Source organism: Oryx dammah, unplaced genomic scaffold (assembly GCF_014754425.2).
Source record: "Oryx dammah isolate SB20612 unplaced genomic scaffold, SCBI_Odam_1.1 HiC_scaffold_28, whole genome shotgun sequence".
Lineage (NCBI taxonomy): Eukaryota > Metazoa > Chordata > Mammalia > Artiodactyla > Bovidae > Oryx > Oryx dammah.
The window spans coordinates 81,196,440-81,213,496 of record NW_024070212.1 but is presented as its reverse complement, the minus strand read 5'-3'; the positions used below and the strand labels follow the sequence as shown (position 1 = coordinate 81,213,496).

The 17,057-nt window shown below is 46.8% G+C and overlaps 1 protein-coding gene across 2 annotated transcripts in view; it reads right to left on the bottom strand.

Moving 5' to 3' along the window:
- Window positions 1-371: 371 nt before the first annotated feature.
- The window catches only part of KANK4 (KN motif and ankyrin repeat domains 4), a 40,927-nt gene continuing 24,241 nt past the window's right edge, over window positions 372-17,057 (bottom strand). For both annotated transcript variants that reach the window (XM_040232706.1, XM_040232707.1), the window contains 3 exons: window positions 11,375-11,517; window positions 7,779-7,979; window positions 372-2,476 (listed from right to left, as the gene is read on the bottom strand). In XM_040232706.1, coding sequence (XP_040088640.1) covers window positions 2,372-2,476; window positions 7,779-7,979; window positions 11,375-11,517 — 449 coding nt within the window. In that variant the 3' untranslated portion in view covers window positions 372-2,371. The remainder of the gene's footprint in view (window positions 2,477-7,778; window positions 7,980-11,374; window positions 11,518-17,057) is intronic.

The following is a 17,057-nucleotide window of genomic DNA, read 5'->3' as shown; positions in this document are numbered from 1 at the left end:
ATGGTGACCTGTATTCACCTGTATTCACATTCCAGACTCAAGATGAAAAGAAACTTATTTAAAATCTCAGAAAGGGTGGACAAGATCTTTTCAATAATGATTCAGTGGCTTCAAACTAAGAAAACCAGTTTGCCTTCTCTGGTAAATAAGCTGTATTTAATATAATAGCTGGACTCAAATGAGATAATTTTTAAAAACGTGACCAAATGCAAGTTGCCACCCAGCATGAGATGCAGAAACAGACTCTAAATTGGCAACATGGGACATGGACCCCTTACTGCTCTGTAGAATCACAACAGAAGATAAGACTCACACTGCAAGTTCCCAAAGGCTGAGAACAAAGAAAGGCAAAGACATTTTGAGGCAAAAGATCGAGAGGCAGCATTTTAATACATAAACGATCAGGTTAGGCCAGAGTGTTATTCTCCAAGTGTGGTGTGGCCCAGCAGTGTCAGCGTCCCCTGAGAACTGGTTAGAAATGTAAACTCTCCAGCCCCCTTCCTCCCAGACTGACTGAGCGCTAATCAGATCTCCAGGTGACTCATATGCACATCAAAGTTGGAGAACTGGGCTAGTACATTATTAATGTGGGGTTCTGCTCTTAAAATGCGCTCTAAGGTCAAAACAAACCCATTTAAAGCATTTTAGATCATTCTTTACTCCATTCTCTCTGAGCAACACTGTCACATCAATGTCCTGCTCTGGGACTTTGAGCCTCTCTTATGAATCACAAGTTATACTGACGTTTGCTGTGCCATTTGTGTAGACAGTCTTCATGGATTACAAATTGGACTCTAAGACTTCCATCGGCTATTCCTTGCCCAGCAACCCCAGGAGTTAGTTAGGTTGTATGATGACTTCCATTTTTAGAGATGATGAAAACAGGACCATAACTCACTCAAGGGGCATCAAGCAAATTTTTATCTGAATCAGATGAGAACTCAAGCTTTTGAGTTGCCAATGTGAGGCTCACCCAACAATGATGTCTTTCCTTTTTATACAAGAGGGGTTTTTTGCATGAGAGATTTTTAAAAAAGAACAAATCCATAGATAAAGCCATGCACATGGTGGCCCCTGGGATTGCAGAAGTCTAAGAAGGAGCTTTTCAGAAGAGATACATGTCTGTGCAGAACAGGCCCTACTGGGCCCAGCCTCCACATTCCTGCTGCAGCCCACACTGGCAGGTTCTACATCCCAGGAGCCTTGGAAACCTCAGAACCGCATAACGGCTCATAGTCCGCTCATAAAGGTGGAGTGGAAATGATCCAGGATGACCGTGAGGGCCATGGTACTGCTGCTTCCTTGGTCGCTCAGTGGGTAAAGAATCTGCCTGCAAGCAGGAGACCTGGGTTCAGTCTCTGGGTAGGGAAGATCCCCTGGAGAAAGAAAAGGCTACCCACTCCAGTATTCTTGCCTAGGAAATCCCACGGACCAAGGACAGAAGAGACTGGTGGGCTACAGCCCATGGGGTCACAAGAGTCGGACAAGACTTAGCAACTAAACCACCAAGGATACTACTATGAAAAAAAAAGAGGTGGCTTCTAGATGACAAGAATCTACCCTGAGAAGGATGCTCACTCTGATTAATTTGTTTCTTTCACAGATTTAGAAGAGCTTATGTAATTGGGCTCTGCCTAAATACACGTGATGTGCTTCACTAGTTTGGATAACTTTCTGCTTAATTTCAATTTCCCTGGAGCAAAGTGGAGCCACCGACGACTTGGAAATGGTCAAGACTGTGTATCTGGCTCTGACACCAATGTGCTTCTTCCTATCTCATTTGAATTTAAGATTTCTCTGTCAACCCCAACTAAACAAAGGCCCCAGTGGGATTTGTTCAGTTTCACCTGCCTGCACGGTGATTCTCCTAAGGTCCTCCAGAGAATGATTGCCAGGGCAGCTGCTTAAATCCCACCCCTTCCCCAGCCCTCCTCTCTAGACATGCATGCCCAATGGGACATCTTCCTATATAATTGATTAAAAAAACAAAAAGACGGTACATTTTAAAATTCCATGTAAAAAGTATTGCTTTGCTACTGTGCTCCCACCTGCTTGCTCACTACACGGTTTGGCAAAGGGTAGCGTCATGAGGAATTTGAGGCTGAAGATGTGTAGGAATATTTTTAGCCGAGATCAATGTACCCTGCACCTTGCACCCCTCTACAGCCCAGAGTTTTGGGCTTGGCCTAAGGCAAAAACTACAAAGCATCCTAATGAGCAAAATTATACAACAGGAATGTATGTGCATATTTGACATTGTTTCTTCTTTTCAGGGACAGCCCTCTGGCTATGACCCATGCCCTCTCCAAGGGCGCCGGAGGAGTCCAGACAAGGCTTCTTCTGTTCACATCTGCCAGCTCTTCCACAGCCCCTATGGCCCCAGGGGCCTGCCCTGCTTCGAGTGGGCCCGAAGCAGCCCTGCAATTTCCACAGGGGCGGGCGATTTCAGAGCGATGGACAAAGCCGTTCGGCCAGCCTACAGGAGAGAAAGAAAAGGAAAAACAAATTTTTATCCCATCTGCTTCCCACCACAGAAAGGAAGGGTGAGTTGGGAGCCAGGGATATATACAGGGCATAGAAGTCTGTTTCAAGCATTCTCAGAGGAGAGGAGGAGACTCCAATGACATGAGGGTCAGAGAAATGAGTCCCTTCTGTGGAAACAGCATTCACTCCTGGGAAATCTGTGCCAATGAAAATAAAGAAGTGTCACTTGGTTTTTAACACTTTTAAAATCGGAAAACAGAGGAATGAAAACAACTCTTCCATTATTTCATTACACAGACCTAAATGAGAGTTAGCATTTTGGTGAATTTCCCTCCAATCTTTTCTGCTATGCAAATGTGTTGTTGGTTTTTATGTAGAGGAATGATCATGTGTATCAATTTTGAATGTTGCTTTTATTTTTAACTCACCATGATATGCTATGAGATTTTCCCTGCTCTTACACAGTCATCAGAACATATCATTTTTCTTATCCACTCTATAGTATTCCATTATTTACTGAACTATTTTTCTTCTACTGGAGATTTAGGTTGTTTCCAAGTCTTCACCATCATAAACTTAGTGCAGAAAGCATGCTCCCATTCCAAATTATTTCCTGAGGATCAATTCTTTGAAGTGGGTCTGCAACTAGGAAGGGCACATTCACTTTTACCTCTTGATATTTGATACCACGATACTTTTCTCACTTCAGTGGCAGTGCAGGGAGCTGCATCCTGCTATCTAAAGAAGCTGCAGGCAGAGCAATTCTCAGTAGGCAGCACCATCTCTGCACAGAGATGAGAGGAAGGGCTACCACGGTGCAACAGATGCTGAGCGCCATGAGGGCTCTAGCCTGCACCCAGAATTATGGAACCAAAACAGCTCCAAAACCCACTTTTTTGGCAACTCATTTGGAGGCAAAATCCAACCTAAGGTTATCTCTGGTCCTTGCTTAGCCTATTTAAATGTGTGAATATTTTTACATCTTGCGGCATAAACATTAATAAATTGTCACATGGGGGCCACCCAAGATTCACTAGAGTGCTCTCTACTGCAGATGGAGGAAACTACTTCCTAAAATGTGGAAATTCCACAGAAGCAGGTGGGACGTGTTCACACTCAGCTAAAACCCCTTCAGTCTCTTCTCTGAGTTTCAGGATGGAGTCCAGCTGCCACCAGGGCCCCCCACACACATAAGTAACTATAATGCATGGCCAGAGGCCAAACAAGCAGCAGAGAAGCAGAGTGAGCTCCAGAGAGGATGACCACCCTGCGTGTATGGGGGAGGGGCGGGGGACAGGCAGAGGAAGTGGTGTTTCAGCAGACAGGCTTCCCCAAACAGACAAAGATGAAGTTTTCCTTGAAAAGGCCTCGTGACTCCTTGTGCCCTGCTTTTATCAGTCTTTGTAACTTGATATTTGTGGGGTAATTTGACAAATCTCAGTCCCCACGACATCAGACACTGGATCTGGCCTGTTCTGCTGGCCCAGCCCCTGGCCCCATGCCTGCGGTCTCATAGGTCCTAATATGCACTGTTGAAAGAGGGAATGCCAGTGACATTATAACAGAGAGTATTCAAGTTGATCAAGTTGGTCTGGCTCTTCCATATCCTAATGAATATGTTCCTAGACTGGACAAGTCTGGAAGAAAGCAAAGATATTCCTCAGAGGCATCTTGTGAAAGCCCCACAGAGGCACCTGGGGTTTATTTAGGCCTGTCCCCTGCTATACTTCATCAACCCGGAGGCTCCACATAAACACAAACACTGTGATTAACCGGGCAAGAGTCACAGGGCCAGTCCCAGGGGACACGTGCAACTTTGACAGGGCCCACCTGGAGATGACAGCCTACACCTATGGGCTCTTCAACTACAGACACAGAAAGTGGGGGGCCCCACTCAGTTCAGAAAGTGTAGCCAGAGAGACCACCTGAGGAGGGTGTGTCCCTGAGATGCTCTGCCCAAGCACTGGGAACAAGTCCATGGCACGCAGCTCTGGTGGGAGTCAGGAACGGCTGGTCCCTATTCAGCAGCACTGCAGGCCCAGAGAGATGGCAGGGCTCGGACAGCCAGCACACCTGTGTGTGTGTGTGTGTGTGTGTCTCTGGTGGGGGTTCATCTTTCTATATGACAAGAACTCAACAAGAAGGCAACGCACATCAGGCAAAGATGGGCAAGACATAGTCTCTGCCTTCTAGAAGCTCTCAATTTGATGAGTGTTTTGGAGGCACAGACCAAACAAGCCCTTCCAAGGGTGAGCCTCGGGGTGGGGGGTAGGCCTCCATCCTTACCACCACCTCCCCATCTTTATCATTCTGGCTGCCCCAAGAGGCTGGGTGGTCAGTTTCTCCAATTACTTTCCAAACTTGGGGAAGACACCTTGCTGGCTGTTCTGGGGTTTCTGCATTCAAAGCAACCTTTAAATGTTGGCAGGATGAGAGAACCCAATTTCAAGACATGATTCCTCTCTCAGTTCTCCAATGGAGCACCTAAGTCTCCATAGGAAACTGAACATTGAAACGAGATGGTGATCATGAGAAGGGCTGGACGCCACCGCTCCATGCACAGCAGGAGGCACAGGGCTTGGTGCTTGCTGGGTCCCCAGTCAGCTGTCCCTATCTCCCACTGACATTTCTCACCCAAGTCAATTTGGGAAATTTCTGCTGGGAAACCTCAGCAGGCAGTAGATGATTGACCTCTGTGAGCTGGGATCTAGAACCTTCTGTGGGCCTGCTGTCTGACTGCCCGGGCAACCCTGTGCTTGCTGGGCATCACCTAACCCTCTCCACCCTCCCCTAGGACAGGCTTCTGTCACCATCTCCGGTTTAGCTGCCCCGTTCCTCCTTCCCCAGCTTCCAGCCCTCCCCTAAACTGCAGCCAGCCTGGTCTTCAACCTTGGTCTGGCTCTTCCTGATCCAGCACTTGACTTGGATGGCTTTTCATCCAAGAAGTTCAGTACTTCAGTATTCACCTATACCAGAGTTTCTCAGCCTTGGCAATACTGACATGTTGGGCCAGATAATTTGTAATTCTTCACTGCTGCCGTACATCCCTGGACTCTACCCACTAGATGCCAGGACTGACCCTGCACATACTTATGACAGATAAAAATGTCTTCAGACACTGTGGGATCTCCCCTGGAGGGAAAGATCACTCCCGAATGAGGACCATGTCTCCCTTTGAGGACCAGTCTTCTCTGATTGGCCCCTCCTAACTCCACACCTTCATCCTCCCTATTCCCTCCAGACACTGCCCGCAAATGCCCTGGTCCCTACTCATTCATGCGGTGGCTGCTTTGTATTTGCCATCACGGTTCACCTATTCACAACAATAACAGTTGCCGTTAACTAAATATTTCTTAGATATCTAATAGGGACTTTACAAATGTTACTATATTAAGGTCTGGTCTATTACCATCCTTATTTACAGACAAGCATACTGAGGCGCAGAGTGGTTAGGTGACCTGCCCAAAGGCACAGTTACACAGCCCAGTTTCAAACTCATGGGTGTTTAAAAGTCCATGCTTCTAACCACCACTCAATTTGTTGGAAGAACCATGGAGTCCTCCTGCCATGGCTCTTCCTCCACCTCCTGAAAGCAGCCAGAGCTCTCTAGTCTGTGGCAGACTTTGCAAGATACCCTCAGTCTCACTGCTTTATGATGCCCGCTAACCAGGGACTTGCAAAGATTCTGTCCCCCATCTCAGGCCTCCTCCACTGTCGTGGTTACCCGTAAAAGGGCCCTGGGCCTGTTCCAGATTAAGGGGCTACCTCCTTCAGCCCCAGGCCAACCCTGCAGGGAGCTCATGGACACAGAGCCTTTGTCTGACTGTATCCCATCTGGAAAAGGAGGCTCTTATTTCCAGAGCCCGCCACTGTTCCCACAGGCATTTCAAGAGGGTCTGTGCTCTCCACTGATCACAGAAATGACTTTGGACAGAGCTGGGGTTCAGGGGACCTGAAGACAAGGGGCGGGCCTGCCTGCTGCCTGAGTGTGGTGGGAGGGACCTGGCAGCTTGAATCACTGATGGAACAATGGTGGGGAGTTCAGAGGTGGCCTAGTAAGACAGGCTGTCCCTGGGTGGGGAGGGGGCTCTCTTTCCCTCCCCAGGCCATTGTCCCTTTTGAACTGTGGATGCTAAGAAAATACAGAGAAGTCTGTTTAAAGCATTAAATTATAATGCCAGCATTAAGGACACTGGAGTCAGACCTGGGCTTGAATTCTCACTCCAAGAATAAGAAGCTTGTGACCTACAACTGCTACATAAGCACTCAAGGCCTCTGCATCCTTGTCAGTACAAAACAGGGATGGCAGGCTCTACCTCACTGGATCTTTTTGACATTTATTGATTGATTTATTCATTTATTTAGTCATTTGGCACACAGGATCTTCAGTTGTGGCATGAAAACTCTTAGCTGCAGCATGTGAGATCTGATTCTTTAACCAGGGATCAAACCCAGGCCCCCTGCATTGGGAGCATGATGTCTTAGCTACTGGACCACCAGGGAAGTTCCCTTACTGGATTATTGAGAGGATTCATGAGGTAATGCACAGCAAGAGTTAGTTTCTATGAGTGTTCTTAGGAGTCTGATGGAGCCGGTTCTACTAGCTAGGCGTGCGACCTTGAATATGTTACTTCACCACTTGGTGCCTCCGTTTCCTCATGAGCAAATCGGTGGCATCAAATGGTGACTCCGTTGTTATGGGATTTAAACAAGATGGTCTGAGGTAACTGCGTGGTATAGTACCTGGCACTGAGCCATCCCGTGACATGGGTTAACTCTTCCCTACTGTTATCTCATAGTCACCACCACCATCACCACCATCCTCATCGTTGCCATCACCATCGCCTTACAAGAAGACTGGCTGGCAATGCAGCTTCAGGCAGGGTGTCTCCATGAAACGGGCCCTCTGTAAGGTGGGCCACTGTCCAAGAAGGGACAGGATTTGCACATGGTCCCTTCCTCCTGCCTTTTGGAGCCCCATGGACAGCAGAGCTTCCTTGCTCAAGCTGTGCCTCAAAGGACACATACTGTGATTGCCGTGATCAGATGTGCTTCAGGGCTGAGAGCAGGCCTGGACATAACCCGTCAGAATGGTGTAAAAGGCTAGAGATTTGGGTTTCCCAGCTCCAAGTCTCTCCGCATTTACATGGGTCATCTCATTTAAAGCCAAGAACAGCCTTATGAGGTTAATTCTGTTGCTACTGCCATATGCTTCCTTGAATTCTGCTGGCTGGCAAGGTACTTTTCAGGAAGAAAAGTGAAACACCCACTTGTTAATTGCCTATAAGTCTCACCTTGTCAGTCAGGCTGCTGTCGCAGGTTGGATGTGCCAGGAGCAGCCGCACCATGTCCGTGTTGCCATGGCAACAGGCCAGCATGAGGGCGGACGATCCATCATGGTCCTGCAGGTTGACATCTGCCTGGCAGCTCAGCAGTGCCTGGACCATGTCGCCTCTGTCGTGGCTGACGCCCAGCATCAGTGCCGTCTGGCCCCCCTGCACACAGAGAGCAGTGGTGTGGTCAGGTTGTGGCTGATGGGAAGGACCCCCTCTATAGCCTGCGTGTAAGCAGGAAAGACTTCTCTGGAAAGTGACAGTTTATCTGAATCTCCGTGGTATGGGACGTATCTTCCTTAGCCTGGCAAAATTCTACTCCTTCCAAGATACTAGTCAAATGTACATCCTCTCTAAAGCCCTCAACTTACACCCCAAGCACAGGTTTCATAACACAACTTACCATTTGGTACTGCAACTCATCAACCTCTCTCTTTCTCATGGGCTGTGACATCTTTGATGGCAAGAACTAAGTCTTTTTCATCTCTCTCTCCAGCACCTAGTCCCAAGTACATGCTGATAAATGTTGAATGATGGAATAAACAAAGGGCTTAAAAGTCAGGAGCATGGCTTCTGACTGCCTGCCCCAGCCTAACTTCCTCTAGGAAGCCTGGGATTGCTCTGAACGCCTCTGATATTTTCAGCTGAATGATACCCAGAATGCTCTTCTCTCACCAAGCTCTCTGCATGGTACTATGGTCAGCGCTAACCCACAGCCATTGACAACCATCTTTCACTCGCTTGTAATAATCAGCGCACATGCAATGGATCAGAGTCAGAAAGTGAGACAAAGCTCTGGTTCTGCTGTTTCCTAGTGTGTGACCCTGGCCACGTCACTTGGTGTCCCAGAATCTTGGTCAGTCTTGGTCAGAGTATTTCTGAAAGTCAAATGAAATAAAGGGTATAAATATAAAAATGTGCAGTAGCTATTTTTTCTGATAACAAATCATCATTTCCCTGAATTTTCCTGTATACACACAGTACTCTTATACAACTTGACTATATATTTTGCACTCATGATTCTCTCCTGGGTTCCAGGAGGGTCAGGCGGGTCTCTCTGACTGATGTCAGGCTTTGTAAGGTTGTAGGAATGAGGTAAGGGCTCTGTTTTCTCTCCCTGCAGGTCCCCTGTGGCTCTGAGCACAGTGTCTTACACGTAAAACATGTTGGCTGACGTGTTCGCTGATTAAGGCTCCAAAATGCAGTCACTGATAGATTATGTTTCCCTGCCCAGAAGGCTGGGGCTTAGAGAAAAGGGAGGTGCAATCAGAAAAAGGCTGGCCCTGTCACATACTGCTTCTGTGAGTCTGGATAAGTTAACCTCTTGGTGCTTTTTGCTGATCTGGTAAAACAGGAATGCTTAAGGAAATTACCTACCCCCTGGAGCTGTTGTGGGACCTGCATGAGGCCCAAATGTCATGTGTGTGAAAGTGGTAGTCACTCAGTTGTGTCCCACTCTTTGTGATCCCATGGACTGTAGCCCACCAGGCTCCTCTGTTCATGGGATTTCCCAAGCAAACATACTGAAGTGGGTAGCCATTTCCTTCTCCAGGGGATCATCCCAACCCAGGGATCAAACCCGGGTCTCCTGCATTGCAGACGTATTTTTTACCATCTGAGCCATTAGAGAAGTCCAAATTTTGTATACATTTTAGCTATTGTTGTCTTTATGAGTGTTAGAAATAATGTCTGACCACCGTGGGAATGTATCGTGAGGTGTCCGGGTTCCCCATTTCTCTGGAACTCAGATCTTTCCAGAGAAGACTCTTTGCTCTTTGGTTTGCTTATACCTAGTCCTGAGGTAATGCTTGTTGACTGTACTAACCAGACCACAGTCTTCCCTCCAGGTCCCTCTCTCCGAGTGGTTTGAAAGCCAGATGTCATAGACAGATGTCTTCCTGTCTGTCCCCTACCTGACTTGGGACCCTTTCCTTCCTCACCCACCTCCTGGCCTGGTTCCATAAAATTTAATTCAACAAATATTTACAGAGCACTGTTATCAGAGCAGTGCAGTGCCGACACTGGAGATACAGAGAGAAACAGGTAGCTTAGCCCAGGGGACTCCTGGCCTCCCAGCTCACTCCTATATACCCTGATGCCTGCGGCTCCCTTAATACCTAAAACCCCCAGGGGGGGCGGAAGAGCACAGCTACACTAATCCCTTTCTTCCCTTGGCAGTGTGGGATGGGTCCCTTACTCTCCTAGAGCATTGGTTTCTCCTCTACAAGAAGGGCATATACTTCGATCATTAGTGAGCATTCTGCCTTCAAGAGGGCCAATTGAGAAACAAAGATTTACTATGTTTATGGAAAACATTATTTGAAGTGAAAACAGTTTTATTGAGTCCTACGGTATAAGCTATAGGTGAGTGAAAACACTTTAAAAACCAGAAAGTAAGCTATAGATGTCTGATTCTTGCCACCAGTCAGATTGCTATTATGTGAAGTGGGCAAAATGACTTTGCCATCAGGTTTAGCTGCAACCACTTTGGGCTGGGGTGGATAGCAGAGTTAAATGGATTGTTGGGAGACAGTTTTCTATGGTGTCTTGGTTTGCTGCAATCCTGTGAGTGAAGCACTATCTGGCCTTCTGTTTCACTGTCTTTTTAAGGAAGAATGTACAGTGATCAGCACTGGAAGACAGAGGTAGTGTCTCCTTCAGAACAGAGGGTAGTCATGCTTACTACCCAGTATGGAAGATTCAGGTTCCCTGAGCTCAGGGTTTCTCTCTAGTAACACAGCCCCCTCTGTGCACAGGGATCTGCTCCTCCTCACAGTGCCCTGTAGCTATTGGGACTCCGGAAACAGGTATAAATAGCAATGCTCTGACTACTGTTACCACTGGGAGTACCACACTGTCCTTTGGCATAAGAGTCCTGTGTCTTCTGCCAGCATCCATGACACTATGGCAGCTAACTTGTTAGCTTTAAGGGAGAGTACAGTCTCAGACCCTTCATAGTTCTTGAGAGTAGGGCTACACCTATGCTCACTCTAGGGGGAAAGGAGAGTGGAATGCACTCCACTTATTCTCCTCTTGGTCAAAGATGGGCAAGTGGCCTTTTGAAGAGTTTCCACTGTTCCATATGGAGCTCCATCTGACTCAAAGCCCTACTGGCTAAGGGTTACACCTTTGTTCCATATTCTCAAGTAGAAGGGCCCTGCAGCTGAACAGAGACGATGCAACCCTCTGAACCACTGTGTGATCCATAATCCCTCTATGTATCACCTCCAGGAGCTTTCTAGATCACAAGTAGCAAATGCCTTGTCCAGATGCTATCTGTGGGAACTTTCAGTTCAAGGAGTCTGGCCCAGAAGGAATTTGCTGAGTTTCAGCCCAGAACATAGATTACAAAAAGTTCACAACCTCTGTCCCAGCCTGTCTGGGCCTCAGGAGGCTCCAAGGAAACCAAAAGTCCAATCGTCAGATAGATGCCAGTTGGAAGGCCCAGACTTCTCGGGCTAAAAACTGGATCTGCATGGAGTTCCTCACCCCACTGGCAAAATAAAAGTAGGAGGAGCCGCATTCATTAAAGAGGAGACCATGTTCACTCCTCCTACCTGAGTAGCTTGGATGTTCACATTCCCCTCTCTTAAGAGCTTCCAGACAACAGCCATATCTTCATCGGTCTCAGCAGAAGCCAGGGGAGTGATCATCACAGCAGTGTAGCCAGCTTTGTTCTGATGGTCCACATTGCAGACACCTGCAAGAGAAACACTGAAGCTGGAAGAGCTCTTAAAATGCCAGAAGCCAGGGTTTAGCCTGTTCAATAGGAGGCTTCCTGCCGGTTAAAGGGCCACAGAATAGAGCAATTCTTTCCCAGTGGTGGAATCTGTATTCTACATTTTTAGCAGCCTTTAACAGTGGCTACTTTTCTTTACAAGTTTTCCGAGGATACCTAGCAAAAAAGGTGAAGAGGAGAGTCAGAGATGACCAAGGCCTATGCCCTTGACTTTATTTCCTAAAGTGGGGCACTATTATTCATATTTTTACAGATGAGAACGCTGAAGGTGTCCTTCAGTGGAGTGAAGAAGGTGAGTCAAACTCTCAATGCCCCAGTGAAGGAGCATCGAGAGCAGGACTCACTCACTGGGTGTCAGGTCTGACACTAGAGCCCATCACTCATACAGCCTCATGTCGCCCTCAGGTATGCACTTCAGGTCCTGCTCTGTGTCTATGTATAACTCATAAACTACTGGCTGTGCTGGTAGGTCCTTTCAAAGGCCTAGTGATATCTTGTGAAATGGACCAGAGGACATGAAAAAATGCCCCAGGAGAAACACAGAAATCTTCTGGGAATAACCAACTCATTTGAGAAGCACAATAGAAAAACATTTCACAGATGTTTATATTAAAGCAATTAAGAATATACGTTTCACAAAAGAATGGGAAACTGGCATATTTTTAAGATGAAGTAGTACATGAGAACTCAAAGGAAAGTTCTGCTTCATAACCCTGGGGATATGCATTCACATCCGGCCCCACCAAAGGAGGTGGAGATCGTCAGCCTGTTGCCTGAAGGCTCCCACCTTTTAAGGGCACTTGTTGTTGCTTAGTTGCTTAGTTGTGTCCAGCTCTTTTGTGACCCCATGGGCTGTAGCCCACCAGGCTCCTGTCCATGGAACTTTCCACCAAAGAATACTGGAGTGGGTTGCCATTTCCTTTTCCAGGGGATCTTACTGACCCAGGTGTCGAACCCATGTCTCCTGCAGACTCATTACCACTGAGCCAGCAGGGAAGCCCTTTAAGGGGTGTACAACTTGGAGAAGGAAATGGCAACCCACTCCAGTATTCTTGCCTGGAGAATCCCCTTGACAGAGCAGCCTGGTGGGCTACAGTCCACGGGGTCACAAAGAGTCAGACGCAACTAAGTGACTAACACACAAACACACAGCGTGAAAAACTAAATCTTCCCTGTACTATTGCTCAGGAGAAAAACTATATGTCTCTTTAGGCCAGTAATAAAACTACCTCAGTAGAGCAAGTCTGAGACTTTCTTAGTATTTCTTCTGTAAAAAGGAGATAATAAAAGAACCTGTAAGGTTACTGTGAAATTTAATGAGTTCATATATTAAGAGCACTTAGAATGGCAGCTAGCACATAATAAACATTCAGTGAGCATTAACTGTTACTGCTATTATCGTCCAGAATGGTATTCTTATCGTCACATCCTTGCTACTTGCTCTTGAAGACTCAGATATTCATTAAAACAAATCTGGTTTATGACAAAATGTCAGTTAGATTTACTCATGAGTTCTGTGCAAGGGGAAAAAATAATATTTGGCTACCAGTCCCTCCACCCCAAACAATTCTTCAGAAATGTGTCATAATGGACCAGGATGCCAATGGACACAGTTGTGCTCACGAATCAGCAGTTTCCTCACTGAAGCTTCTCTGACCACTGTCAGGACCAACTGAGCTATGAAAGGCAAATATCAGCTCCATTCAATGCCTTATAACCCTGTTCTGATAGAGATGGGACTATTTATCTGCATTGCCTGGTTAATGACTTTAAAATTTTTACCCCGTGACTATTTTATGTTTGCTTTGAAGATGTGTAAATGAGCCTCAGGTTACGACTCTCTATGCTCTCTTCAGAAATGTGACCTATAATTCAGTAGAATGACTAATTCCTCCCCAGAGGCTCTGAAAAAGGACAGAGGACCCCCACTCTCAAAGCAATGCTTCTGAGCAGCTCCAGTGAGCAAACCAGCCCTCCCCAGAGGTGAGGGGCAGACTCCTGACTGAACATTCTCCGAGTCAGCCAGCTTCTCCTCTGCAGAGGTGTTGCGGTAAAAGAGAGCACGGTTCACAAAGGACTAGGCTGGTGGAGGTGCACCCATGACTCTATTCTCAAAAACGATGAGTCACTTCGGTGCAGCCTTTTACAGTTTGTAATGTGCTTCCAGATTCTGCACAAATGGCTGGGAAGGGAGCCCGTTGGGAATGGGACAGATCTGCCCTCCTCAACACCCCTTCTACAGTGAGGGAAAGGAATAGGACTCTCAGAACGTCTCCCCAACCAACCCACCCCATTCTTTATGCTTGTGGCTGTTTAGCTATTTCAGCATGTTAAAGGGAAAAGCTTCCAAACCACTTTATAGTTGATGAGTCTTGACTGGATCTCAGAAAACATCAGCAGAAATTTATAACAACCAAATCAAAGGTGATCTGTTCTTTGCGACCCCATGGACTGTAACCCACCAGGCTTCTCTGTCCATGGGATTTCCTAGACAAAAATATTGGAGTGGGTTGCCATTTCCCTCTCCAAATGATCTTCCCGACCCAGGGATTGAATGTGTGTCTCTTGAGTCTCCTGCATTGGCAGGAGGATTCTTTATCACTAACACCATCCAGGAAGCCTTTTAAGCAGTAGTGTTGCTGTTATACATGTTCCATAATGAAAAGCCCTAAGACTGAACACAATAAATGGAACCCAGAGGCATAGGTGGGTGCCTTTCTCAACTGAGCTACCATTTGATGCTATCCATGAATCCATGAAGAATGTTAGAAATGTAACTTTATCTTCCTCTGATGATGTGGGATGCAGAAAGAACTTTAGGTTATCATTACATACATCACCTTTCCATACAGGTAAAGAGCCTCAAGGCTACTTAAGAGAATTTTGAAGAATTGGAAACTTACTGGAATTTAATCTAACTCCCAGGGGTCATCCATCCACTCTTTCATCTGACAAATGTTTTCACTCAACACCCACCATGAGCCAGGAAGTGGACCAAGTGCTGGTGATACTGAAAGGAATGAGACAGGCAGAGCCTCTCCTGGGTGAGCTCAGTTCTATTAGAACTCAGATAGAAGTGACAAGCAAGATCACCTAAAGAAAGAAACAGGGTGTTCCACTAGAGAGAGATGGGGCAGCCACTTTAGATGGATCACTTTCTGAGGTGACATCAGAGCTGTGACTTGGACAATAAGAAGGGACCAATCATGAAAAGAGTTTCAGGTGAAAGGATCCAGATGGAAAGAAAATGCAGAAGTCCCAAGGTGGGAATGAGTATGGTGACTCTGAGGCCGTGTGGCTGGAATGGAAGGAAGGAGGGTACATGGTGGCTGCAGAGAAAGGAAAGGCAGACAGGCCTGGACCATCTGGGATACCTGAAGGCCAGGCTGAGGAAGCCACCTTCTGATCCAAGAGCAAGGGGAAGCCATGAAAGGGATGTAAGCCAGTGGCGGGGTGAGGGGAATAAGATCCACGTTGCAGGAAAGTTGCTGGATCTGGAATTTGGACTTCCTGATGCCTGTTTAAACTTCCCCTGTGGCCTCTAAATTAGGATTATACATCTAGCATGTGCTCTGACTCCTGGATTCCACAGTATGGACTTCAAATCCCAGAAGTGTGCTTAGTCATTGCATGACCTAGAGCAAATCTGTTGACTTTTCTGAGCGTCACTTTCATTGTCTATAAAAAAGGGATAATCATTCTACTAACAGGATAGTTATGAAGACGAAATGAGATCTCAGGTGCCAGATGCTTAGTAGAGGGAGGGCCTAATCCATGGAGACCATCTGGGGTTTTATATCTCTTGTAGGTACCATCCTAAATATCCTTCATACAGCTTTCCTAAACTCACAGATGACATTTGACTGGGACCCACACACCTTCAGTCAGTCCCATCAACCTGCACTCATACCACCACTCCTAGACTGCTTGATGTTGTCACACACTCTGTTGAAAGTCCACTACAAGCCCTGTGGTATCGTATCAGCAGACACAAAGGTCTTTATTTGACTCAGAACTGCCTTTTCCAGCTCCTAAGAGGGTCAAGGCCATTTGCAATGACTCTCCACCAGAGGGAAGAGTCTGACCTTTCTCCAGATCCCGAACAACGAAGAACCTAATGCTCACTTCCCTTTTCTCCTCCTCAACATCTCTCTGGACCTTCGCCCACCTCCTTTCCTATTGCTTCCATCTCAGAAAAAATAAATATCCTAGCAGCTTGCCTAGGCTGATCTCATCTGTCTCTGCTGTGGATTCCAGGTTTTTCCAGCTCCTGAAAGACCATGCCCCATCAAGCATCTTCTCTCCTCTGTATCTTTAATCTCTCTCTTCCTCTCTTCATCTCTCTCTCTCTTTCTCTGTGTATCTCTCTTGAATTCTTCTCAGACAACAAATATATTCAGATCTCTGCAATCCAGTTTCCTTCTAACAACCCCCTGAAACAACTGTTTCCAAAGTCACCAGTGACCTCTTTCCAAACCTGCCAAGTCTTGGTGTCAGCTGCCAGAGACACTACAGTACAGTATTTGAGCCAGTGAACAATCTTTTTCCTTCTTGACATGGTCCTCCTCATTGGCCGGGGACATCTCTCTGTCTGCAGGAAATGACCCACTGCAGTGCGCCTTCCCTGCTCTCTCAGTGCTGGGTTAGTCATTAAGTTGTGTCTGACTCTTTGTGACCCTATGGACCATGGCCCACCATGATCCTCTGTCCATGGGATTTCCCAGGCAAGAATACTGGAGTGGGTTGCCATTCCCTTCTCCAAGAGCTCTTCTTGATCAAGGGATCGAATGAACTTAGGGCTCCTGCATTGCAGGTGGATTCTCTACCATCTGAGCCACCAAGGAAGCCCTTCCTGCTCTCTCAGCAGAATGTTATCTCCCTTCTTTTCAGTCCTGAAATCACACTCTACACCTCTCTCTTGGGAGCCATCATCCTCCTCCATCCTGACTGTCAAGCTGTAAACTCCTGGGAAGGCAAGAGCTCCATGTAGGTCATATCTCTGGTGGCAGGCAGTATGGACATCATACATAGTCTACACATATCTGAGGAAGGATGGATGAATCAAATGGAGCTGTGGCTTTAGACTCTTGAGAGTCCCTTGGACTGCAAGGAGATCAAACCGGTCAATCCTAAAGGAAATCAATCCTGAATATTCACTGGAAGGACTGATGCTAAAGCTGAAGCTCCAATACTTTGGCCACCTGATGTAAAGTGCCGATTCACTGGAAAAGGCCTTGAGGCTGGGAAAGACTGAAGACAAAAGGAGAAGGGGGTGGCAGAGGATGAGATGGTTAGATAGTATCACTGACTCAATGGACATGATTTTGAGCAGACTCCAGAAGATAGTGAAGGACAGGGAAGTCTGGCATGCTGCAGGCCAGGGCAAAGAGGTGGACACAACTGAATGACTGTGTGCACATTTGCATGGCCTTTGTTAAAAAGTACTTATGAAGATGGTAAAATGTGACCTTTCCTAGAGGAAATGTGGTATAGCACTGGAG